Genomic DNA, 25,971 nt, shown 5'->3' with positions numbered 1-25,971 from the left:
AATGGTTAAAGAAGAATAAAGTTAATATTTTGAAATGGCCAAGTCAAAGTTCTGACCATAATCCAATTGAAATGTTCTGGAAGGATCTGAAGCGAGCAGTTCATGTGAGGAAACCCACCAACATCCCAGAGTTGAAGCTGTTCTGTATGGAGGAATGGGCTAAAATTCCTCCAAGCTGGTGTGCAGGACTGATCAACAGTTACTGGAAACATTTAATTGCAGTTATTGCTGCACAAGGGGGTCACACCAGATACTGAAAGCAAAGGTTAACATACTTTTGCCACTCACAGATATGTAATACTGGATCATTTTCCTCAATAAATAAATGGCCAAGTATAATATTTTTGTCTCATTTGTTTAACTGGGTTCTCTTTATGTACTTTTAGGACTTGTGTGAAAATCTGATGATGTTTTAGGTCATATTTATGCAGAAATATAGAAAATTCTAAAGGGTTCACAAACTTTCAAGCACCACTGTAAAATACTACTATTGACCTTTAAAGCACTGAATGGTCTCACGCCACAGTACCTGAGTGAACTTCTGGTCCTTTATGACCCGCCACGCCTATGTAGATCAAAAGGTGCAGGCTATCTGCTGGTACCTCGTATAGTGAAGGCTACATAAGGGGCGAAGCCTTTTCTTACAAAGCCCCACAGTTATGGAACAGCCTTCCAAGTAGTGTTTGGGAATCAGGCACAGCCTCAGGGTTTAAGTCTCGGCTGAAAACATATCTGTTCAGTCAAGCCTTTTGTTAATAGTGTTTATGAGGTAAAGGAGCAGATCTGGAGGGTCCTCGAACATAGAGTGTTTTGGTAAACTGGGATGATGGATGCTGTCAGTCCCCACTCGCTTGCTCACTCGAGTTTATTGATGGTGTAGTGGCTGCTGCTTTATGTCCCGGGGCTCCCTCATGCCTGTGTTACCTTCTGGCTCTCCCCTTTTAGTTATGCTTTCATAGTTAGTTTTGCCAGAGTCCCTGCTTGCACTGAGTGCAAAATGTATACTGTTCCTACTCATCAGGTGACATTGGGCATACCTAACAACCTGTTTTCTCCCCCCCCCCACACACACACACACTCTGTCTGTCCCTCTGAGTTACATGTCAATCCTGAGATCGAGATGCTGACCTCTGCTGCACCTCGGGCCTGCCTGATCCATCCTGATGCCTTATGTCTGGCTGGAGTCTCATCACATTGCTCCTATAGAGGACGGCCCCATACGGACAGTTGAAAGTCACACTTGGAAGATGCTCTGGACACTTACAGTCATGCTTTTTTGGTTGAGGACTACAGTTTACTTGCTAACTTTAGGACTGCAGTTGTCGTGAATAGTTTTGCACTCAAGTTTCCATCAATGAAGAGTTATAACATCAATGAAACTGACTTCATGTTAAAACTGTTAAAAATGTTATAATCACGTTGTCTGTTATCACCCAAATGAGGATGGGTTCCCTTTTGAGTCTGGTTCCTCTCAAGGTTTCTTCCTCATGTCGTCTGAGGGAGTTTTTCCTTGCCACTGTTGCCACAGGCTTCATCATTGGGGATAAAATTAGCTCATGTTTAAAGTCATTAAAATTCTGTAAAGCTGCTTTGTGACAATGTCTATTGTTAAAAGCGCTATAAAAATAAACTTGACTTGAATTTAATGCAGGCGTATCAGACGCTCGCGAGCCGTGCTGTGAAAATTGTGCATGCAGATGCTCATCTAAGTTTCCAAATCTGTCAGTGCTTAACTCTTGAATATTTTCTATCGTGAATACTATCATTAAAAAGCTTATAATTTCTGCTTTCCAAAGAAATTTGTTTTGTTGAGATGTGTTCAGTACTTTGGGAGTAACAGCAGGTTGAAGCTGGTACAACAGAGTAAAAACTCTGCTTGTGTGATGTCGGGAAACTGCCGGTGCTTTTTGAGTCATGGGAAAGTGGTCAGGCTGTCTCTCTCCTGATCGGTTTCCAACTGGATTACTCATGGATATCAGTCAGATAACTCCTATAGGGATGTTCTATATCTCTCACTGTTTCTGATGAACTATTCAGCAAAATTATCCATCAGCGAGTTTTGATGTTGTGATTCATGGGAGACTTTGAAGTGAGTTTTCATAGCTTTACCTAGTTTTTTTTTTTTTTAATAAAAATGATTCATGTAAATTAATAACTATTTTAGAATATAACTGTAGTTGTTTTGATTAAAAATATTAAGATCTTCGTGGTGGGAATGAGATTTTTAAAAAACTGGAAGTCAGAAATGTGAGTGTCAATTTCAATTCAATTAATTGGAATTGTTTATTGGATGTGGCTCACATAGTTTTTTTGAGGTTCACCTTGAAAGCTGTGAATATGATCATTTATATTCTTTCATGTAAACACTAGTATGCCCTACTTTTGAGAAATACAAAGGCCTACAGCGCACCAAGAGGGTATTAGAAATAATTTTTATTACTTTTTTATTGAGTTTACTGATTTAACATTTTAACCTAATTAGCATAATTAATACTAATTTTTCAAACTTTGTATTCAGTATACAACCATCTATGTGCCTGCCAATTTCAATGTAAATATCTTGAAAAATAGAAACATTATTAAGAAAAAAAGTTTGATCTCATTCGTTAATTAGACCCATTTTGGACCATGTTATCCTATCACATAATATTACATAAGCTTTCTAAAAATTAAGCCTTTTTTCAGTCTTTGATTTATAATATCTCAAGAATGGATAAACATTTTAATTCTGTAAAAAGCATGTTGTTCTGCATTCAATTCTGAATTCAATGACAGCAGTTTCAAACAATTTGGATTTGAATTTTCACCTGATATGCCTGTTTAATGAAGAAATGTGTAATTTTTCTACAGATACGCAGGACCAGGCAGTGCGAAGAATATATCGATGGCAAACGAGAAATGCATGCAAATTGGATGAGGTGAGGAATACACCAGTTATTGGGTCTTTGTTTAGTGATTGATTTCACAGCTCCTAATTTGCTGGAAGAACTTTCTTCCTCCTCGCTCTGATATCTCCCCCATGCTTTCACTGTATGTAACACTGATCTGATTTTTACCTTTTCTGCCACTTTTCCGCTTTCATTTAGGTATGTGAATTGTGCCCGTAATTATGAAGAACAGAATCTTGTAGCATTTCAGTATCGAGGGGGAATTCTATATCGTTGCTGTCGACCCATTACTCCAGGACAGGAGCTCTTGGTGTGGTATAAAGAGGAGTACGCCAAAGAACTCAGTCCTGTGTTTGATAACCTCTGGAACAAAAAGTGCTCCATGAATGGTAAAGTCCGTCCATATATATATATATATATATATATATATATATATATATATATATATATATATATATATATATATATATAAAATCATTTCAGTTCTATTCAATTATATATTTGTATAGTGTAGGAACCTCCACAATCAATGTTTGTCCAGATCAGGCACTGGTAAGGAATGAGGACTAACATGCATAGCTCAACCATATCTCTCACAAAATCATGAACACTAAGATCTTCATCTTTACCCTTGAGAACAGCAATTTAACAAATTGCCTGAATAAACTAATAGGTTTTAAAGAAATATTTGGATTGAGACTATACCTCTGTGTGCAAACAATAATTGGAAGATTTTTCCATAGTTGTGGAGGTTTGTAGTAAAAGCTCTGCCCCCTGCTGTAGTCTTAATTATTCTAGGTGCTAATAAATAACCTACATCTTTTAATTAAAGCAGTTGTGGCAGATCATAAAAGTATGGAATCACAGGAGCAAAAAAAAGAGAGAGAAAAAGAAGAAAAAAGGAAAAAATTAAGTAAAGAGAAAATAAATATGTCAGAAACGGCAGGCACTTATGGAACCAGTCGTAGGGGAGAGTGGGTGCTTCACAAACTGATAGACAAAGCCAAATTGAGAGCCAAACTCAGAGTCAGGAAAGGCAAGGGTCGAGCGATGTGCAGACAGACTATAGTAGACTAGACAAGAAATCGAAATTGGGAACTAATGAAACCAGAGTCAGAGTCATGGAAAGTTAACACAATAAACAACAGCTTGGTAAGGTCAGGTAGTAACACACTGGCAATACTTCACACTGACTGGTTGTTGTTGTTAGAGTCTTTAAGTACTCTTCGTAAATGGGGCGCAGGTGAGGCGCTGATTAGAATTCCAGAGAGGGAAGGCCATGAGGTGTATAGGACTTGTAGTCTGTGGCAGCCATGTTTGAAGGCTACCACAAACTCTGGTTGCTAGCAATATGTGTGACAAAATGCAGAAATAAAAAAATAAGAAAAAAATTTTTTTAAGAAAATGAATAAAATAAGCCCTGTGATGACCTGGCGACTTGTCCAGGGTGTACCCCGCCTTTCGCCCGTAGTCAGCTGGGATAGGCTCCAGCTTGCCTGCGACCCTGTAGAAGGATAAAGCAGCTAGAGATAATGAGATGAGATGAGATTTTTTGCATATTTTATGTCTAATTTTTTCCAAGTTATTATCTGAAGAACAAATTAAAGTATTTGACTATTAAAAATGAAAAAAATTTCATTTTCTACTTGTCAAAATGGCTGTGTCGGCAGATTAGTCAATTTTCAAAGTTAAATCTGCCATAACTTTCTTAATATTAGTGCTATTAACGTCACGTTTGAGCTGCTATATAGCTTCAAACATTCCTTTTTTAAAATTTACAATTTTATTGGACAACAGCTTTGTGAAGGGCGGCACGGTGGTGTATTGGTTAGCGCTGTCGCCGCACAGCAAGAAGGTCCGGGTTCGAGCCCCGTGGCCGGTGAGGGCCTTTCTGTGTGGAGTTTGCATGTTCTCCCCGTGTCCGCGTGGGTTTCCTCCGGGTGCTCCGGTTTCCCCCACAGTCCAAAGACATGCAGGTTAGGTTAACTGGTGACTCTAAATTGAGCGTAGGTGTGAATGTGAGTGTGAATGGTTGTCTGTGTCTATGTGTCAGCCCTGTGATGACCTGGCGACTTGTCCAGGGTGTACCCCACCTTTCACCCGTAGTCAGCTGGGATAGGCTCCAGCTCGCCTGCAACCCTGTAGAACAGGATAAAGCGGCTACAGATAATGAGATGAGAGATGAGAACAGCTTTGTGAAAATAATGAAACATGATGAAATCTAAAAATCTATTACCAATCAACTGGTTGTGGGCGTGCCTTCTTGCCCAGGCTGAGACTGAGTAGCTGTAATCTTATATAGTACATACTGACGTATGCCACTTCATACTGTGCTGGTTGTAACAAGCCTGGTGGCAAACTTGTTCTCATGGCAATTGTTTCTTTCAGGATAGTGAGAACTGTTTCAAGAATTGTATGATTTTGATCAAATGAAATGTCTCTTAATGAGAAGTGTTCATCTTGTCCATACTGGTGATCCTGAGCTTTGTGAATCTGCACACAATCTGAGCAATTCCCAGATCCACTTATTCTCTGTTTTTGGTTTCTTGAATTACAGATTAGTCTTCATTCATGTAGAATCTTGAATGTTTGCTTTTACTTGACTTGAAACACCCTTTTACATTGGGATATTGTTCCATTTTATAATTTTGTTGTATTTCATTTTCAGTTTCTAATATTTGTTCTTTCACTTCTCCAGAAGTAAACAACGCTCTGCTGCAAGTCTTTTCCTGCCCCATATGTCCTCTTTCCTATACATCTCAGATTTACCGCCACAAACACATCCAGAGATGCCATTATGAAGAGTTTATGAGACTGCAGAAATCAGGAGAGATAAAATATGAGCTTCAGATCCCCTCCAAAGGTTCCAGTAATCAGCCAACATCATCTGATGCTTTCAGTTTGGACACTTCTCACAATGATGTACAGAAGGAAATATACCACTGCTCATACTGTGGAAAGATCTTTGGTCATCAGACTGCCCTCAAAACACACCAGTGCTGTCATGCAGGAGAAAAGCCACATCGCTGCTCACAGTGTGGAAAAAGTTTTACTCAACAGAGTCATCTTCAAACACACCAGCGCATTCACACAGGAGAGAAGCCGTATCACTGCTTACAGTGTGGAAAGAGTTTTACTCAACAGAGTCATCTCCAAAAACACCAGCGCATTCATACAGGAGAGAAGCCGTATCACTGCATACAGTGTGGAAAGAGTTTTATTCATCAGAGTAATCTCCAAAAACACCAGCACATTCACACAGGAGAGAAGCCCTTTCACTGCATACAGTGTGGAAAGAGTTTTACTCATCAGAGTAATCTCCAAACACACCAGCGCATTCACACAGGGGAGAAGCCGTATCACTGCTTACAGTGTGGGAAGAGTTTTAATCATCAGAGTAGTCTCCAACAACACCAGAACATTCACACTGAAGAGAAGCCGTATCACTGCTCACAGTGTGGGAAGAGTTTTACTCAACAGAGTCATCTCCAAACACACCAGCGCATTCACACAGGAGAGAAACCGTTTCACTGCTCACAATGTGGAAAGAATTTTACTCAACAGAGTCATCTCCAAAAACACCAGCGCATTCATACAGGAGAGAAGCCGTTTCACTGCACACAGTGTGGGAAGAGTTTTATTCATCAGAGTAATCTCCAAGAACATCAGCGCATTCACACAGGAGAGAAACCTTATCCCTGCTCACAGTGTGGGAAGAGTTTTCTGCATCAGCGTGCTGTCCAAAAACATCAGCGCATTCACACAGGAGAGAAGCCGTATCACTGCACACAGTGTGGGAAGAGTTTTACTCAACAGAGTAATCTCCAAACACACCAGCGCATTCACACAGGAGAGAAGCCCTTTCACTGCACACAGTGTGGAAAGAATTTTACTTATTCAGCTACATTTAAGACCCACAAGTGCACCAAGTCAGAGACTTTGCATTAAGTATACTGTATTTATTACAATTTTGGCTAAAAATGATCTGTGTTTTTATTTTTGTTGACTTTCTTTTGAAGTTAAAATATGTAATCATGTAGTAATGTTTAAAATAAGAATATTAATGGTTTCTTTTGACCTTTAGTAGTGACATTAATTACCACACAAATCATGTATAAACTGCAGTGCAATTAGTGTAGTACCTCAGCATTAGACAAAACAGAGCCAGTGAGATACCATAAAGTTTGTCAGTAAATTCAAATAACATGTGAATAGGCTGGAAACAGTACCAACAAGTCTTTTTGCCAATAATCCATAATTATTCCATGAGTACATGACTTAATCCTTGAGAACAATTTGATTTAGTGATATTTTAGGAAAGGTGATTTCCTTAAGGGGCTTAGTGATGATGTGTTCATGTCTGTACTTTGCTCACTCATAATGTACATGTAACTGTTCCTTAGATCATAATGGATCATGATTTTGTCTTTGATCATGTTTTCTTTTAATTTAGTCCAGTTTACGAGGGTAAGTCAAAAAGTTCTAAGACAAATTGAAAAAAATCTTTATTTATGAAAATAACAAAGCTGTTTCTCTACATATCCTCCATTTAAGTCTAAACACTTCTGCAAGCGGTGTTTCCATCAGAGAATTCCTTCTTTGTAGAATTCTGGGGGAAGTCTTTCATACCTTTTGAAATTATAACATCTGTCTTAGAACTTTTTGACTTGCCCTCATATTTGTATAGCACTTGTAACAGCAGACATTGTTGCAAAGCAGCTTTACAGAAAATTAAAGACTTTAAACATGAGCTAATTCTATCCCTAATTCATCCCTAATTTATCCCTGATGAGCAAGCCTGTGACGAAGTTGGCAAGGAAAAACTCCCTCAGATGACATGAGGAAGAAACCTTGAGAGGAACCAGACTCAAAAAGGAACCCATCCTCATCTGGGTGATAACAGATAGCATGATTATAAATAACTTGTTTCTATAACTGTGTCCTATATAGTCACAAAGTATAACTGTGTAACAACTGTACAACTGTGTCAGCCTAGATTTAAACACTGAGACTGTGTCTAAATCCCAAACACTACTTGGAAGGCTGTTCCAGAGCTGTGGGGCTTTGTAAGAAAAGGCTCTGCCCCCTGATGTCACCTTTGCAATATAAGGTACTGTAGAACTTTGAGCGGGTGGGTGGAGCACAGAAGTACGGCAGGCCAGAACTGAGTTTCCAAAAAACCCTTTATTTTGCACTTTTCAGTGTTTTTATAATCTTCAAGCCACACATACACACGCACACACACATAAGTCGTCTGGTTGGGGAGAGAGCTCCCTTCCTCTGCTCTCTCTCTCCTTATATAGGGCACAGTCACTGGGGAAGACACACAAACACAGGTTAACTGACATCAGGTGCAGTGATTCTGCCACTTACCTTCCCTGACTCCGCCCTCCGTTCACAGACTGACGCTTGACCACGTCCCCCTGCCACAGGTACCAACAGACAGCCTGCACCTTTTGATCTAATTAGGCGTGGTGGGTTATAGAGGCCCAGAAGTTCCCTCAGGTACTGTGGCGCAAGACCATTCGGTACTTTAAAGGTCAATAGTAGTATTTTATAATCACTGCAAAATTTGATTGGGAGCAGTGCAATGTGGATAAGTTGCCAGGTCTTTGCAGGGGTGATGTGGTCATATCTTCTAGTTCTAGTAAGGACTCTTGTTGCTGCATTTTGAACTAACTGGAGCTTGTTTATGCACTTATTGGAACATCCAGACAGTAAGGCATTACAATAATCCAACCTAGAGATAAAAAAAAAAAGCATGAACTAGTTTTTCCTCATCAAATAATGACATTAGGGCAGCATGGTGGTGTAGTGGTTAGCACTGTTGCCTCACAGCAAGAAGCCCAGTGGCCGACAGGGACCTTTCTGTGAGGAGTTTGCATGTTCTCCCCGTGTCTACATGAGTTTCCTCAGTGTGAATGTGAGTGTGAATGGTTGTTTGTCTCCATGTGTCAGCCTTGCGATGACCTGGCGACTTGTCCAGGGTGTACCCCGCCTCTCACCTATAGTCAGCTGGGATAGGCTCCAGCTTGCCCGCGACCCTGCACAGGATAAGCAGTTATGGATAATGGATGGATGAATGGATATAATGGCATTATATTTCTTATCTTAGAAGTATTTCTGAGATAAAAGAAGGCTATCCACATAATATTATTGTGGCAGCGGGGGCGTGGTCAAGCGTCGGTCTGTGACCGGAGGGCAGAGTCAGGGAAGGTAAGTGGCAGAATCACTGCACCTGATGTTAATTAATGTGTTTGTGTGTCTTCCCCAGTGACCGCGCCCTATTTAAGGAGAGAGAGAGAGAGAGAGCAGAGGGAGCTCTCTCTCCCCCAACCGGACGACTTGTGTGTGTGCGCGCGTGTGTGGCTGGGAGAGTCAAAAGTTTGCACTGAAAAGTGAAAAATAAAAGAGTTTTGTGAACTCAGTTCTGGCCTGCCGTCCTTTTGTGCTCCACCCACCCATACAAACTGTCACAATTATCAATATGAGTTTCAAACAAAAGACTGGAGTCAATGATCACTCTGAGGTCTTTTACTGCTGCATGTGTAGAAATGGAAAGGCCATCCAGAGGTAGCCTGGGCCCGCCCATCCTAAGCATGATGCAACACGAGGGCCTGTTGCGAGCTTAGTCTGGCCAGGCAAGCTATCTACAGCTCTTCCAAGCTCCCGAAAAATCGGGAACCAATCAACTTTGAGCATCTCCAACGGCCCTGGGTAGAGGCGCATTCAAGGCACTGACGTAGTAGAACTGCAACCGGAAGCCATAGATTGTTTACAGAATCTATGCCAGAAGCGCTTCATTCACATCACGAACATGGAGCAGCGGCAAGCCTTTAACACAGCGGTAGATGCTGTATTGAAAGCATTCAATGGGAAGTTCTCATTGAAAACGGAGCAAAGAGCAGCCCTGGAGGTATTTATTGAAAGGAAGGACGTTTTCGCCTTGCTCCCGACCGGCTTCGGTAAGAGTTTAATCTACCAGTTAGCCCCGTCGTGTCGCATACGTCAGAGGAAAGAGTGATGTGATTGGTTTAAGCTTCGTCACAGCCTTTTCTGGCTTCGACCAGTAGGAAACTGAGGCATTTCAGGGAGGCGGGTCAAGCACGCACTTTGGGAAATGGTTGGGCTTAATATCTTGGCCAGACCAATAGCTCGTAGAGCTTTGCAGTCGCGTTAGCCAGACTAATCCAGAGGTACTATGTAATCAGAAAGCCTGGTCTGAGCAACAATGTCAGCGCTTCCACGCTTTGCGCTTGGAGGAAGTTGGCCGGCCGTTCGTGTTTGGCCAGCAACTCCGGGACGCCTGCTGGCAGTGGTTGACGGCTGACAACCGCGACACTGAGGGAATCATCGACCAGGTGGTACTGGAGTAGTTCATCGCGCGTTTACCAGCAGGAGCCACAGAGTGGGTCCAGTGCCACCGCCCGGCGTCACTGGATCAGGCAATCGAGCTGGCGGAGGACCATTTGGCAGCTGTCCCAACGGCAGGACAGCAGACAACCTCTTCTCTCCTCTCTCTCTCTCTCTCTCTCCCCCGCCTCCTGTGTCTCCTCCTCGCCCCATTCCCCCACCGCGGAGGCGGGGGCCGGCGCCACCCCAGCCAGCCCGCCGCACCCGCGGTGCCCTCCCGTTTCTCCCTTCTGTGTCTGTCTCTCCCCCCCTCAGGTGAGTGAGCCCCAGAGCACTAGTGCAGAGAGGAAGCCTGGGCCGGTTTGCTGGTGCTGCGGGGAGCTGGGCCACCTCCAACAGCAGTGCTCGGTAATGGAGGTGGGTGCGGTGGTTCGGATCCCCGACACGCCAGGAGCCGCCCTTGATCGGGCCGGAGCATATTGCATACCGGTGAGTATCCAAAGGGATACACTTCAGGCGTTGGTGGATTCTGGTTGTAATCAGACCTCAATCCACCAAAACCTGGTGCAAGACGAGGCATTGGGGGGAGCACAATTGGTGAAGGTGTTGTGTGTGCATGGGGATGTTCACAACTACCCTTTAGTGTCGGTCCACATTTTTTTTCGAGGGGAAAAATTTATAGTGAAGGGGGAGGTTAATCCTCGCCTTACCCACTCGATAATTTTGGGGACGGATTGGCCGGGATTTGGGGAATTAATGAGTCATCTAGTGAAGAGTGGGTCCTGCCATAGTTTAGTAGGGGGAGGTCCCGGTATCGCGTTGGCGGGAGCAGCTGTCACAGAGCCATCTACATCATCTCCACGTCAGAGTGAGGAGCTGCCGGCTCCTCCTCTCTCTATTGGGGAATCCCTCACGGATTTTCCATTAGCGCAGTCACAAGACGAGACTCTGCGGCATGCATTTGACCGAGTGAGAGTAATCGATGGTCAAATGCTCCAGCCAAACGCCACCCCGTCCTTCCCCTACTTCGCAATTATGAAGGATAGATTATACCGAGTGACGCAGGACACTCAGACTAAAGAAAAAATCATGCAGCTTTTGATTCCGAAGAGCCGCCGGGAATTGGTATTCCAGGCGGCTCACTTTAATCCCATGGCTGGACACTTAGGGCAGGATAAAACACTAGCCCGAATAATGGCTCAGTTCTATTGGCCAGGGATTCGCGGCGATGTCCGTAAGTGGTGTACGGCGTGCCGCGAATGCCAGTTAGTAAATCCAGTGGCCACTCCAAAAGCACCTTTGCGCCCTCTCCCATTAATTGAGACCCCGTTCGAAAGAATTGGGATGGATCTCGTCGGGCCATTAGATCGGTCAACACGAGGGTACCGCTTTATATTAGTTCTGGTGGACTATGCAACGCGATACCCGGAAGCGGTGCCTCTTCGCAATATCTCAGCATGCAGTATTGCGGAAGCGCTCTTCCGCGTCATCTCCCGAGTTGGAATTCCGAAAGAGATTCTGACTGACCAAGGCACCTCGCTTATGTCACGTACACTGAACGAACTGTATGGGTTATTGGGTATTAAGCCGATCCGCACCAGCGTGTATCACCCACAGATGGACGGTTTAGTTGAACGGTTCAATCGCACCCTAAAGAATATAATTTAAAAATTCGTAAGTGAGGACACACGTAATTGGGATAAATGGCTCGAACCCTTGCTATTTGCAGTGCTAGAGGTCCCCCAAGCCTCCACAGGGTTCTCCCCGTTTTAATTATTATATGGGCATAAGCCGCGCGGCATTCTAGATGTGCTGCGGGAAAATTGGGAGGAGGGACCTTCACCAAGTAAAAATGAAATCCAATACGTTATTGACCTGCATGCAAAACTCCACACACTCACCCACCTACCCCAAGAGAATTTGCGGCAGGCCCAAGAATGACAAACCCGCCTGTGCGACAAGGGTACGCGCCTTAGAGAGTTCGCACCGGGAGATAAAGTACTCGTACTGTTGCCCACATCAAGCTCCAAATTAGTCGCCAAGTGGCAAGGACCCTTTGAGGTCACACGGCGAGTCGGGGACGTCGACTATGAGGTAAGACGAACGGACAGGGGTGGGGCGCTACAGATTTACCACCTCAATCTGCTCAAACTCTGGAACGAGGAGGTCCCCGTAGCGTTGGTGTCGTTGGTTCCGGAGAAGGCAGAGCTGGGGCCGGAGGTTCAAAAAGGAACATTGGCATCACGTACCTCTCTGGTCCCCTGTGGAGACCACCTCTCCCCGACCCAACTCGCGGAGGTTGCCCAGTTGCAGACCGAGTTTTCGGACGTGTTCTTGCCCCTGCCTGGCCGCACCAACCTCATAGAGCACCACATTGAGATGCTCCTGGGGGTGGTAGTGCATAGCCGCCCTTACAGGCTACCCGAACACAAGAAAAAAGTGGTTCGGAAGAACTCGAGGCCATGCTCGAAATGGGCATCGTCGAGGAGTCTCACAGTGACTGGAGCAGCCCGGTGGTCTTGATACCCAAGGCCGACGGGTCGGTCCGGTTCTGTGTAGACTATTGAAAAGTCAATGCGGTGTCTAAATTTGACGCGTACCCAATGCCTCGTATTGATGAGTTGCTCGATCGACTAGGCACGGCTCGCTTTTACTCGACACTGGATTTAACAAAGGTTTATTGGCAGATCCCCTTGACTCCATTATCCCGAGAAAAAACGGCCTTTTCCACACCGTTCAGCTTCCACCAATTTGTCACACTTCCTTTTGGGCTGTTTGGGGTGCCCGCTACGTTTCAGCGGCTGATGGATAGGGTCCTCCGCCCCCACGCCACCTACACGGCCGCATACTTAGATGACATCATTATCTATAGTAATGACTGGCCGCGGCACCTACAACATCTGAGGGCCGTCCTTAGGTCGCTGAGGCAAGCGGGTCTCACAGCCAACCCAAAGAAGTGTGCGATTGCGCGGGTGGAAGTATGATATCTGGGCTTCCACTTGGGCAACGGGCAGGTGCATCCCCAAATTAACAAGACAGCGGCAACTGCGGCCTGCCCAAGGCCCAAGACCAAAAAGGGGGTGAGACAGTTCCTGGGGCTGGCTGGCTATTATCGTAGGTTTATACCTAATTATTCGGACGTCACCAGCCCGCCCGCTGACTGATCTGACTAAAAAGGGAGCACCAGATCTGGTCCAGTGGACGGAGCAATGCCAGCGGGCTTTTTCTGAGGTAAAGGCTGCACTGTGTGGGGGGCCACTTTTACACTCCCCTGACTTTTCTCTCCCCTTTACTGTATGTTACAGACGGATGCATCGGACAGAGGGCTGGGGGCTGTTTTGTCCCAGGAGGTGAAGGGGGAGGACCGCCCAGTGTTGTACATCAGTAGAAAGCTGTCGGTGCGTGAGGGGCGCTACAGCACTATTGAAAAAGAGTGCTTAACAATCAAGTGGGCGGTCCTTGCCCTCCGTTACTACCTGCTGGGACGCCCTTTCACCCTCTGTTCGGACCACGCGCCTCTCCAGTGGCTCCACCGCATGAAGGATGCCAACGCGCGGATCACCCGTTGGTATCTGGCACTCCAACCCTTTAACTTCAAGGTGATCCACAGGTCAGGGGCGCAGATGGTCGTGACCGACTTCCTCTCCCATCGGGGGGGGAGTCGGCTGCAGGCCGGACGGCCTCCCGGCCTGAGTCGGGCGGTGGGGGTATGTGGCAGCGGGGGCGTGGTCAAGCGTCGGTCTGTGACCGGAGGGCGGAGTCAGGGAAGGTAAGTGGCTGAATCACTGCACCTGATGTTAATTAATGTGTTTGTGTGTCTTCCCCAGTGACCGCGCCCTATTTAAGGAGAGAGAGCGAGAGCAGAGGGAGGTCTCTCCCCCAACCAGATGACTTGTGTGTGTGTGCACGCGCGTGCGGCTTGGAGAGTCAAAAGTTTGCACTGAAAAGTGAAAAATAAAAGAGTTTTGTGAACTCAGTTCTGGCCTGCCGTCCTTCTGTGCTCCACCCACCCATACGAACTGTCACAATTATCAATATGAGTTTCAAACGAAAGACTGGGGTCAATGATCACTTTGAGGTCTTTTACTGCTGCATGTGTAGAAACGGAAAGGCCATCCAGAGGTACTATGTAATCAGAAAGCCTGGTCTGATGAGTCTCAATTTCTGCTGCAACATTTGGGTGGTAGAGTCAGAATTTAGCATAAACAACATGAAAGCATGGATCCTGCCTTGTATCAACAGTTCAGGCTGCTGGTGGTGGTGGAATGGTGTGGGGGATATTTTCTTGGCACACTTTGGGCCTCTTAGTGCCAATTGAGCATCATTTAATCACCACAGCCTACCTGATTATTGTTGCTAACCATGTCCCTCCCTTTATGACCACAGTGTACCTAACTTTTGATGGCTACTTCCAGCATGATAACGTGCCATGTCACAAAGCTCAAATAATCTCAAACTGATTTCTTGAACATGACACTGAGTTCACTGTACTCAAATGGCCTCCGCAGTCACCAGATCTCAATCCAATAGAGAAACTTTGGGATGTGATGGAACGGGGGATTTGCATCATGGATATGCAGCCAACAAATCTGCATTAACTGTGACGCTATGATGTCAATATGGACCAAAATCACTGAGGAATGTGTTTAGCACCTTGTTGAATCTATGCCACAAATAATTAAGGCAGTTCTGAAGGCAAAAGGGGGTCCAACTCAGTATTAGCAAGGTGTATCTAATAAAGTGGCGGGCGAGTGTGTATACGTCTTTTTTTATTATTATTATTTACACACACATGATGTAACCTCTGCTCCCTCTCTCCCTCCTCTCTTGCCTCCTCTGTCACTGCTTCCTTCCCACCCTTTGAATCCTTCTCCAGTCTCCCCACTGTATGTGCTGCATCTTTTCTGCTCTCCCCTCTCTCCTCATCACTGGATACATTATCTCCTCTTGTCTCCAGGCCAGCAAGATCTTCTCCTCCTAGTCCCTGGATGTCTGAAACACTTCACACCAACAGAAGCAGTCTACGTGCAGCAGAGAGGAAGTGGAGAAAATCCAGGGCCCCAGCCAACCTGTCTTGCTACCAGTCCCTCCTTGCAGAGTTCATAGCTTTTCTCAAATCAGCCAAGATCAAGTTTTATCACTTCAAAATTCATACCTCCATCCCCAACCCTCGTCAACGGTTTTGTTTTCCCTTCTCTCCTCAACTCTCCACCAGCTCAATCCTCCATCACTGCAGAGGACTTTGCAGTCTTTTTTGAGGAAAAGATCATGGCCATCCTCAACTCCTTCACCACCCCTGCCTCCCCCTCCCCATCCTCCCTGTCTCTTCCCCCTTGCTCTCTGCTTTTTCCCCTCTTTCTAATTCTGATGTCTCCCAGCTCCTGTTCTCTCACCGTCCACCCACCTGTGCCCTTGACCCTATCTTCTCATCTTTCCTCAAGACTATCACTCCTGACATCCTTCCATTTATCACCTTTCTTTTCAATGCTTCCTGTTCCTCTGGATACTTTCCCTCCAGCTTCAAACAGGCCCACATCACTCTTCTGCTGAAAAAACCCACCCAAGACCCTTCTGTCATCCAGAACTACCACCCCATTTCTCTTCTCCTCTTCCTATCAAATACACTTGAAAGTATTGTTACTAACCAACTCTCCTCTTTTCTCAACTTCCCGGATCCTTACCAGTCCGGCTTCTGAGATGGACACTCAACCAAGACTGTGCTTCTCTCCATCAGTGAGGCCCTTCATGCAGCTTGTGCCACCTCCCTCTCCTCTGTCTTAATTCTCCTTGACCTTTCTGCTGCATTTGACACTATTGATCACCCCACCCTACTGTCATCCTTGTCAGCTCTGGGGATCTGCAAGACAGCCCTAGACTAGTTCAAGTCCTACCTCTCTGGTTGCTCCTTCCAGGTTACCTGGTCTGGTACTGTATCAGCACCATGCCTGCTTTACCACTGGTGTCCCTCAAGGTTCAGTCCTTTCTCTCTCTTCCTTTTTCTGACAAACAGGTCTCTGCTTGCATCTCTGCTTGCCTGTGTGACATCCAGAGCTGGATGGACAACCATCACCTGAAGCTTAACCCAGGCCAGACAGAGGTGATCTACATTCCCACTCCATCCTCTCCACGCCAGACATCGTCATCTCTCTGGGGGACATCTCTATGTCCCCTTCACCCAGTGCAGACAACCTAGGGATGGTGTTTGACGACAGACCCTCCTCCTCAGAGAACATCACTGCAGTGACCCAGATACGTAGATTTCTCCTCTACAACATCTGAAGGATCCACCCCTTCCTCATCACCTACTCTACTTGGCTTCTGGTCCAAGCACTGATCCGCTCCCACTTGGACTACTGCAACTGTCTCATTGCTTGCCTTCTAGCATCTGCCATCAGATCCCTGCAGTTCATCCAGAACACTGCAGCCTGCCTGGCCTACAACCTCCCTCGTTCCTCCCACATGACCTCTCTGATTGATGCCCTGCACTGGCTACTTATCGCAGCTCACATCAAATTTAAGATATTGGTGCTAGCTTACCAGGCAGTCTAGGGACTAGGACCAGCATATCTCCAAAGACTGATCTGCTTCTACATACCAGCCAGATCCCTATGCCCCACTACTACTGGTCACCTGGCCCCTCCTCCTCTCCGCTCCTGCCCAGCCCACTCAAGACTGCTGTCTGTCCTAGCTCCCCGTTGGTGGAATGACTTTCCCATTGAGGTCAGAACTGCCGACTACCTGCCCACCTTCAAGCCCAGACTGAAGACTCACCTCTTCAGGCTGCACCTCTCCCCTGCTTCCCTGCCCACTGTGTAACTGTGTATCGGTCCTGACCAACCCAGGCTGTGTATTGCAGGGTTTCCCGCAGCGCTTTATAGTTAGGGCGGCCGCCTTGACAACAACTGCCCCCCCGCCTTGACTACGTCCCCCCGGAAAAAAAAAATCTGCTGCATCCACGCATGCATAGACAATTAAAATACGGCCGCATCACGATGAGGCCAAATAGCGGCATCTGCTGGTTAAATATGTTACTGCGCCATCTATCACTTGTTGCTATGCCAACATTATTTTTTAATAATATTTTTTAATTATAATAACATTCTTGTTATTGTTTATTTTGTTATTGCACTTTGTTATTGCACTTTGTATGTTGTTATCTTGTTATTGTGTTATTGCACTTTAACTGTTTTGTTTATTTATAAAGAGTTCAGTAAATAAAAGAAGGCTGTTGCCCTTAAAGAAGTTGTTGGCCCTGTGCTCCCGATTTCTTGCCAACGTCACCCAAACAGGACACCGCCCGCCCAACCCGGCTCGACTGTCGCCGCCGCCACTGACCCCCGGCCGCCGCCCCCTCCCCCCGGTCACCACCTTGACTAACTGATTTTCTGCGGGAAACCCTGTACTGTCTAGCCTGGGGTTAGCCATTGGAATTTTACTTTTCTCTATTTAGTTGTACATTTTCAGTTCATTTGTATGGTTGAATTGTTTCCCTTGGCTGTTTGTTGAGTATTGGTACTTCAAAAGAATATTACACTATTGACGCTTTTCCACTACAAACGCGGCTGAGTTGGGCTGAGCCGTGCCGTGCTGAGTTGGGCTGATTCGAGCTGAGTGGGGCTATTGGAGTTGCATTTCGACTACCACTGCGCTGAACCGTGCTGGCTGGAAGTGGGTGGACACATTGGGTGGAGTTAGCGAAAGTGGGTGGACATCACATGATGTCGTTAAGCGGCACAAACAGTGACATCAGTGATCTTTTAAGCAGTAGTCTCACAACCCGGATAGTAAACAATAAACATGGAGGACATGGAGTCGTTAGTGTTGCTGGTCTTGGTGCTGTGGCTTGTTGTCACCGACAACGCCAACAGATACTGGCAAGAGCGTATAGATGAGGTGAGGCGCATAAGGCTCCAGAAATTCTCATAATTCGTAATTCTTCTTCTTCCAGTGTTTACAGATCCCAGCGTGCTCGCAGGGCGTGTGTGGGCATGTGAGGACACTCCTCCTCACCAGTCAGTGCACAGGGGAGTGTCTGCTCACGCCCCCAGCCTCACTCAGCTCGGTTTGGCTCGCTTCAGCCCCACTCCAAAACCGTGCGAGTTTTGGGTGCTAAGCAGGGCTGAAGCGAGCTGAGTCGTGCTGTTTTGAGATAGTCGAAACGCAAGCCGTGTCGGGCTGAAGTGAGCTGAAGTGAGCTGAAAAAGGGTAGTGGAAAAGGGCCATAAATGTTCTGTCACTTGTTCAGTTGGCACTAGAAATTTATTGTCTAGAATTTCAGCACTTCTTGTACCTAACTTTTGCACTTGGTGTATGTCACTCTTGATAAGAGCATCTGCTAAATTCCATGTAATGCAATGTAATGTAATGTCATGCCAATGTGACAAATATAGCCACATGGACTCAGGAGTACTTTGGAAAAACATTATCACTTAACACAGTGTGCTGCTGCATCTAGAAATGCAACCTGAAACTGTATTACACAAGGAGGAAGCCATTCATCAATTCTATGCAGAAATGCTGCTTGTTTCTTTGGGCCCAAATTCATCTCAGAAGGACTGAAAGACAGTGGAAACGTGTGCTATGCTCAGATGAGTCCACATTTCAAGTCGTTTTTGGGAAAACCGGATGTCGATTTCTCAGTGCCAAAGGTGAACACAACCATCCAGTTTGTTATCAGAGAAAGGTGCAAAAGCCAGCATCTGTGATGATATGGGGGGCATCAGTGCCCATGGCATGGGTGAGTTGCATGAGTGTAAAAGTACCATTGATATGTTGGAGCATATATTGGGATTTTAGAGAGAAGTCCATGCTTATTTCAGCAGGACAATGCTAGGCCTCATTCTGCACCGATTACAACAGTGTGACTTCGTAGACAGTGTGTGTGTGTGTGTGTGTGTGTGTGTGTGTGTGTGTACTTGACTGGCCTGCTGCCAGCCCAGATCTGTCTTCCTATTGGGAATGTATGGTGCATCATGAAGAGGAGAATCAGACAATAGTGATCACAGATTGTTGAGCAACTGAAGTCTTGTATCAAGCAAGAATGGACAAAAATTCCAATTGCAAAACTGCAACAATTTGTATCCTCAGATCCCATATGATTAAGAAGTGTTATTTAAAGGAAAGGTGATGTAACACAATGGTAATAATGCCTCTGTCCCAATTTTTTTTGACAGTGTTGCAGGCATACACTATATTATATACATATATAATATATATAACGAGAATAATGAGAGACGACAAAGAATGAAAGGCTTGGTATGAACTAGAGAAACACAAAACAATACTTTGCATTGGAGCAGAGTGAGTGAGGAGCTTAAATAGCATGACTGGCAATTAGTGGGATGAGTGGCAGTTGTCATCCATAAGCCAGTGACGGAGAGCACTGTGGTTCTTGGGAGTTGTAGTTCAAAGAGTCCATGTCTGTAGTTTGGTTGTTCTCAACGGGTTTACTGACACACACACACACATTTTATATATATATAAAATATCACACGTGTGTGTGTGTGTGTGTATTACTACTCTGGAAAAAATTAAGAGAGCACCACAAAATTATCAGTTTCTCTGGTTTTACTATTTATTGGTAAGTGTTTGAGGAATATGAAAATTTTTCTTTCTTTTTTAATTTAAATTTTATTTTTTATTCTGTCAGGGTGCAGGCACTTACAGATGCAAACTCAGGAGAGAGCAGGTGCAGCGCAAACTGTAAACAAAGCCAAATTGGGAAACTGGAGACATAGGGACAGGCAAGGGTCAGGCGAACAGAATATCAGAGATCAGGCCAAAGAACAAAGTCAGAAATAAATGTAAACAGAGTTCAATAACGGGAAGTCAGGCAGATGATCAAACGGCTCAGTAAAGTCAGGCATGGGGACACAGAACGATACTTTGCAAAGTCAGAGTGTGAGAGCTGAGCTTATCTAGGGGACGTGATTGCCGGTAAATTAGAGACAGGTGTTGAGGTTAGAGTTCTGGTGACGCGGGGCGCTGTGGTGCTTGGGAAGTGTAGTGCAGAATGGCCATGTTTGGAGGCTGCTCCGAGCTCAGGTTTTCAAGCGCTGTTACTGACATATTCCATAAACTACTGACAATATTTCCCCCAAATTCCATATCAAAATATTGTCACTTTGAGCATTTAATTGCAGAAAATGACAAATGATCAAAATAACAAAAAGATGAAGTAGTTTGATGTTGAATAATGCATAGAAATCAAGATCATATTCAATTCTAAACACCACAATAATGTTTGAACTAAGGATGAGCTCAGAAATCAATATTTGGTGGAATAGCCCTGACATTTAATCACAGCTTTCATGCATTTGAAGAAAGAAGAAACCTTTATTCGTCACATGCACACTTCAAGCACAGTGAAATTCATCCTCTACATTTAACCCATCTGAAGCAGTGAACACACACACCCAGAGCAGTGGGCAGCCACACCAGAGCACCCAGGGAGCAGTCAGGGGTTAGGTACCTTGCTCAAGGGCACCTCAGCCCAAAGCCGCCCCACGTCAACCTAACTGCATGTCTTTGGATTGTGGGGGAAACCGGAGCACCCGGAGGAAACCCACGCAGACACAGGGAGAACATGCAAACTCCACACAGAAAGGCCCTCGCCGGCCACTGGGTTTGAACCCGGAACCTTCTTGCTGTGAGGCGACCGTGCTAACCACTACACCACCGTGCCACCATGCATTTGGGCATGCTGTCCATCAGACTTTCACATTGCTCTTGGGTGATTTTATGTCACTCCTGGCACAAAAATTCAGTCAGCTAATATATATATATACTAGTGCATCTCAAAAAATTAGAATACCATGAAAACGTTCCTTTTTTTCATAATTTAATTCAAAAAGGTAAACTTTCATATATTCTATATTCATTATATGTAAAGTGAAATATTTAAAGGCTTTTTTTGTTTTAATTTTGATGATTATGGCTTATAGCTCATGAAAATCAGAAATCCAGTATCTCAAATTATTAGAATATTCCCTAAGATCAATCAAAAAAAGGATTTACAATACAGAAATGTCCAACTTCTGAAAAGTATATTCATTTATACACTCAATACTTGGTTGGGGCTCCTTTACCATGAATTACTGTATCAATGCAGTGTGGCATGGAGGTGATCAGTCTGTGGCACTGCTGAGGTGTTATTGAAGCCTAGGTTGCTTTGATAGTGGCCTTCAGCATATCTGTATTTTTGGGTCGGGTGTTTCTCATCTTCTTCTTGACAATACCCCATAGATTCTCTACGGGGTTCAGGTCAGGCAAGTTGGCTGGCCAATCAAACACAGTAATATCATGGTCAGCAAACCATTTGGTAGTAGTTTTGGCACTGTGGGTAGGTGCTAAGTCCTGCTGGAAAAGGAAATCAGCATCTCCAAAAAGCTTGTCAGCAGGTGGAAGCATGAAGTGCTCTAAAATCTCCTGGTAGATGGCTGTGCTGACTTTGGACTTGATAAAATACAGTGGACCAACACCAGCAGATGACATGGCACCCCAAATCATCACAGACTGTGGAAACTTCACACTGGGCTTCAAACACCTTGGATTCTGTGCCTCTCCACTCTTCCTCCAGACTCTAGAACCGTGATTTCCAAATTAAATGCAAAATGTACTTTCATCTGAAAAGAGGACTTTGGACCACTGAGCAACAGTCCATTTCTTTCTCTCCTTAGCCCAGATAAGACACTTCTGACATTGTCTCTGGCTCAGGAGTAGCTTGATATTAGGAATGTGAAAGTTGTATCCCCTTTCTTGAAGATGTCTGTTCGTGATGGGTCTTGATACACTGACACCAGCCTCAGTCCACTCCTTGTGAAGCTCTCCCAAGTTCTTGAATCAACTTTTCTTGACAATCCTCTCAAGACTGCGGCCATCCCTGTTGCTTGTGCACCTTTTCCAGCCACCCTTTTCAGCAATGACCTTTTGTGGCTTACCCTCCTTGTGGAGGGCATCAGTGATCATCTTCTGGACAACAGTCAAGTCAGCAGTCTTCCCCATGATTGTGGTTGTGTGTACTGAACTAGACCGAGAGATGCACTGTGTTCATACTGTTTTACTCAAACTCGAAATGAAATATTCTCCAACCCCGATTCCAAAAAAGTTGGGACAAAGTACAAATTGTAAATAAAAACGGAATGCAATGATGTGGAAGTTTCAAAATTCCATATTTTATTCAGAATAGAACATGGATGACATATCAAATGTTTAAACTGAGAAAATGTATCATTTAAAGAGAAAAATTAGGTGATTTTAAATTTCATGACAACAACACATTTAAAAAATGTTGGGACAAGGCCATGTTTACCACTGTGAGACATCCCCTTTTCTCTTTACAACAGTCTGTAAACGTCTGGGGACTGAGGAGACAAGTTGCTCAAGTTTAGGGATAGGAATGTTAACCCATTCTTGTCTAATGTAGGATTCTAGTTGCTCAACTGTCTTAGGTCTTTTTTGTCGTATCTTCCGTTTTATGATGCACCAAATGTTTTCTATGGGTGAAAGATCTGGACTGCAAGCTGGCCAGTTCAGTACCCGGACCCTTCTTCTACGCAGCCATGATGCTGTAATTGATGCAGTATGTGGTTTGGCATTGTCATGTTGGAAAATGCAAGGTCTTCCCTGAAAGAGACGTCGTCTGGATGGGAGCATATGTTGCTCTAGAACCTGGATATACCTTTCAGCATTGATGGTGTCTTTCCAGATGTGTAAGCTGCCCATGCCACATGCACTAATGCAACCCCGTACCATCAGAGATGCAGGCTTCTGAACTGAGCGCTGATAACAACTCGGGTCGTCCTTCTCCTCTTTAGTCCGAATGACACGGCGTCCCTGATTTCCATAAAGAACTTCAAATTTTGATTCGTCTGACCACAGAAGAGTTTTCCACTTTGCCACAGTCCATTTTAAATGAGCCTTGGCCCAGAGAAGACGTCTGCGCTTCTCGATCATGTTTAGATACGGCTTCTTCTTTGAACTATAGAGTTTTAGCTGGCAACGGCAGATGGCACGGTGAATTTTGTTCACAGATAATGTTCTCTGGAAATATGTGACCCCTCACCGAATCCAGGGACGCATGTCGGCCGAAACGAATCCGAGATAATCGCAAAAGCAGCATTTTTTTTTCGAAATTTGTGATTTTCGTTTTTTTCCATCATGTGCAAGTTGAGATCTTGAAGAATGCAATCAGTATTTCAGATAATAGATTGTTTTGTTGGAAAAGCATACATTTTTTGTTGCAAATTGTCTCGTTTTTGTCAGGACTGTAGCCTGCTGGGGGGGTGTGGGTAAATTACCATATGGGCCATTCACATGATAATTTAAGTCTTTTGGGTTTTTTTTCGCCAATCAGCTGTATGATACGAGCTGAGCTCGTGGCTGCTTAAGCTGCATACAGGCATGTAATTTCACTATGGAATGAGCAAGCTAAACAGAGCGCAGAGGAGCTGAAACACCGCGAAGCAAACAGACACACAGTATTTACATCGGAGATAACCATTTCTAGCAAAAAAACCCGCAACCTCGTTTTCCAGATTGAATGGAATACTTGAATGATTGGATGATACACGGACCGTTCTAGGATTACATTCCATCGGAGGCATTGATGTGTGCAAGGCGACGTTTCTCTTTCTGATGGGGTAAGTTTATTAATCTAAGGCTGTGTGGTTATTTTTGCATGTAACGGAGAGTGTTGTGGTTTGGTTAAGCCTAGGTCACAACCGGACATACGATTTTTTGGCCGTGCGATTTCATGGAGAAAGACGCGCGTTGGCCGTAAGTTTGTCTTGCAACCTGAAAAAACGTAAGCACCCGTAGAGTTTGTTTGACATGACAAAGAACCTCTGTGGCCGGTCTGCGGCTCGAAAATCAGCACATCACATGCGCGCTCTCGTGCGTTTCACGCACGCCCTCTGTGCGTTTCTTGCGTTTTTTGCATGTAGACCGGCCGTAGGAGCACGTACGGCCGGTTGTGACCAAGGCTTTACATGAAACTAGCGTTGTGTTAGTTGTGTCATCATCGTGTTATCTTTCTTACGGTGTGAGTAATTTTTCAACCACAAAACATTAAAGTATACTTTAGGACTTATTTTTGCACTTCATAATTGTTTTGGGCATACTTTGTATGGAAGGAAAATTGACGTGGTGATCTTTGTTTACATGAAAGTAGTATCGTGCTAGCTCATAGGGGGTAGGGCTTTCCTTAATGTCATGCAGATGAGCACCATTATGTGCCCGCCCTACACCCAGAGTAGCTGAGATGGAAAACTTTGAGGGCGATTTTCTCCCTTTTCTGTTTTAAGAGGTATGCACTTTCAAAAGGCCACACATTCTTCAAATATTGTCAGATCTCCACATGGAAGGCATCATTGGAAAGCTTAGAAACTGTACTTTCTGAATCTGTCAATAACTCAAAATGCCCCCGGGTGGACATGTGTCCCTGGATTCCATTATCTGACGCATATTCCTGAGCCCATTTTGTGATTTCCAATACAGAAGCATGCCTGTATGTGATGCAGTGCCGTCTAAGGGCCCGAAGATCATGGGCACCCAGTATGGTTTTCCGGCCTTGACCCTTACGCACAGAGATTCTTCCAGATTCTCTGAATCTTTTGATGATATTATGCACTGTAGATGATGATATGTTCAAACTCTTTGCAATTTTACACTGTCGAACTCCTTTCTGATATTGCTCCACTATTTGTCGGCGCAGAATTAGGGGGATTGGTGATCCTCTTCCCATCTTTACTTCTGAGAGCCGCTGCCACTCCAAGATGCTCTTTTTATACCCAGTCATGTTAATGACCTATTGCCAATTGACCTAATGAGTTGCAGTTTGGTCCTCCAGCTGTTCCTTTTTTGTACCTTTAACTTTTCCAGCCTCTTATTGCCCCTGTCCCAACTTTTTTGAGATGTGTTGCTGTCATGAAATTTCAAATGAGCCAATATTTGGCATGAAATTTCAAAATGTCTCACTTTTGACATTTGATATGTTGTCTATGTTCTATTGTGAATACAATATCAGTTTTTGATATTTGTAAATTATTGCATTCCGTTTTTATTTACAATTTGTACTTTGTCCCAACTTTTTTGGAATCGGGGTTGTAATATTTTGAGATTTTTTTTTAATGTTTTTGTACTGTATGCCATACTGATTAAAATTAAAATAGAAAAATGCTTGAGATGCACTAATATATATATATATATATATATATATATATATATATATATATATATATATATATTTTTTTTTTTTTTTTTTTTTTTTTTGACCAGCCATCTTCCTCTGAGATGGATTTTAATAGGGTTCAGGTCTGGAGTTGGGGCTGGCTATGATGGGTTCTTGATCTTGTGATCCTCCATCAACACAGGGGTCCAGAGTGCCATACCCGCTAGAACGGCCACTGATCCCTGTACACAAACAGGGACACATAATAAACAATGGGGAAACCACCACAATTATTAATTTATCCTCGACTGTACTTGGGAATGGTTTTAATGAAACCAAACAACGAAAGACTTCCGTTTTGACGCTCACCGCGTTTGGCGTGAACGTGCCTGTGGGTTCGGATTGGTGTCTTCTGCCCTGGAACTCAACTCCAGCCCAGCTGGTGGCGACAACGCGCCCAGTAGCTGCTTCTCCAACCGCTAGAAAACATTGGCGAAGAAGCTGATACTCCTCATTACCACCGTGCAGTAGGTGGCAGCAGGACGCCACTGGTGTCCATGG

The 25,971-nt window shown here is 44.6% G+C and overlaps 1 protein-coding gene across 2 annotated transcripts in view; it reads left to right on the top strand.

Annotated features, from left to right (window-relative positions):
- Positions 1-7,555, top strand: part of LOC132894013 (zinc finger protein 501-like) — a 104,740-nt gene extending 97,185 nt beyond the window's left edge. For both annotated transcript variants that reach the window (XM_060933198.1, XM_060933199.1), the window contains 3 exons: positions 2,851-2,918; positions 3,087-3,277; positions 5,587-7,555. In XM_060933198.1, the coding sequence (XP_060789181.1) occupies positions 2,851-2,918; positions 3,087-3,277; positions 5,587-6,836 (1,509 nt within the window). In that variant the 3' untranslated portion in view covers positions 6,837-7,555. The remainder of the gene's footprint in view (positions 1-2,850; positions 2,919-3,086; positions 3,278-5,586) is intronic.
- Positions 7,556-25,971: the final 18,416 nt, after the last annotated feature.

Source organism: Neoarius graeffei, chromosome 11, assembly GCF_027579695.1.
Source record: "Neoarius graeffei isolate fNeoGra1 chromosome 11, fNeoGra1.pri, whole genome shotgun sequence".
Lineage (NCBI taxonomy): Eukaryota > Metazoa > Chordata > Actinopteri > Siluriformes > Ariidae > Neoarius > Neoarius graeffei.
This window is presented reverse-complemented; position numbering and strand designations above follow the sequence as displayed.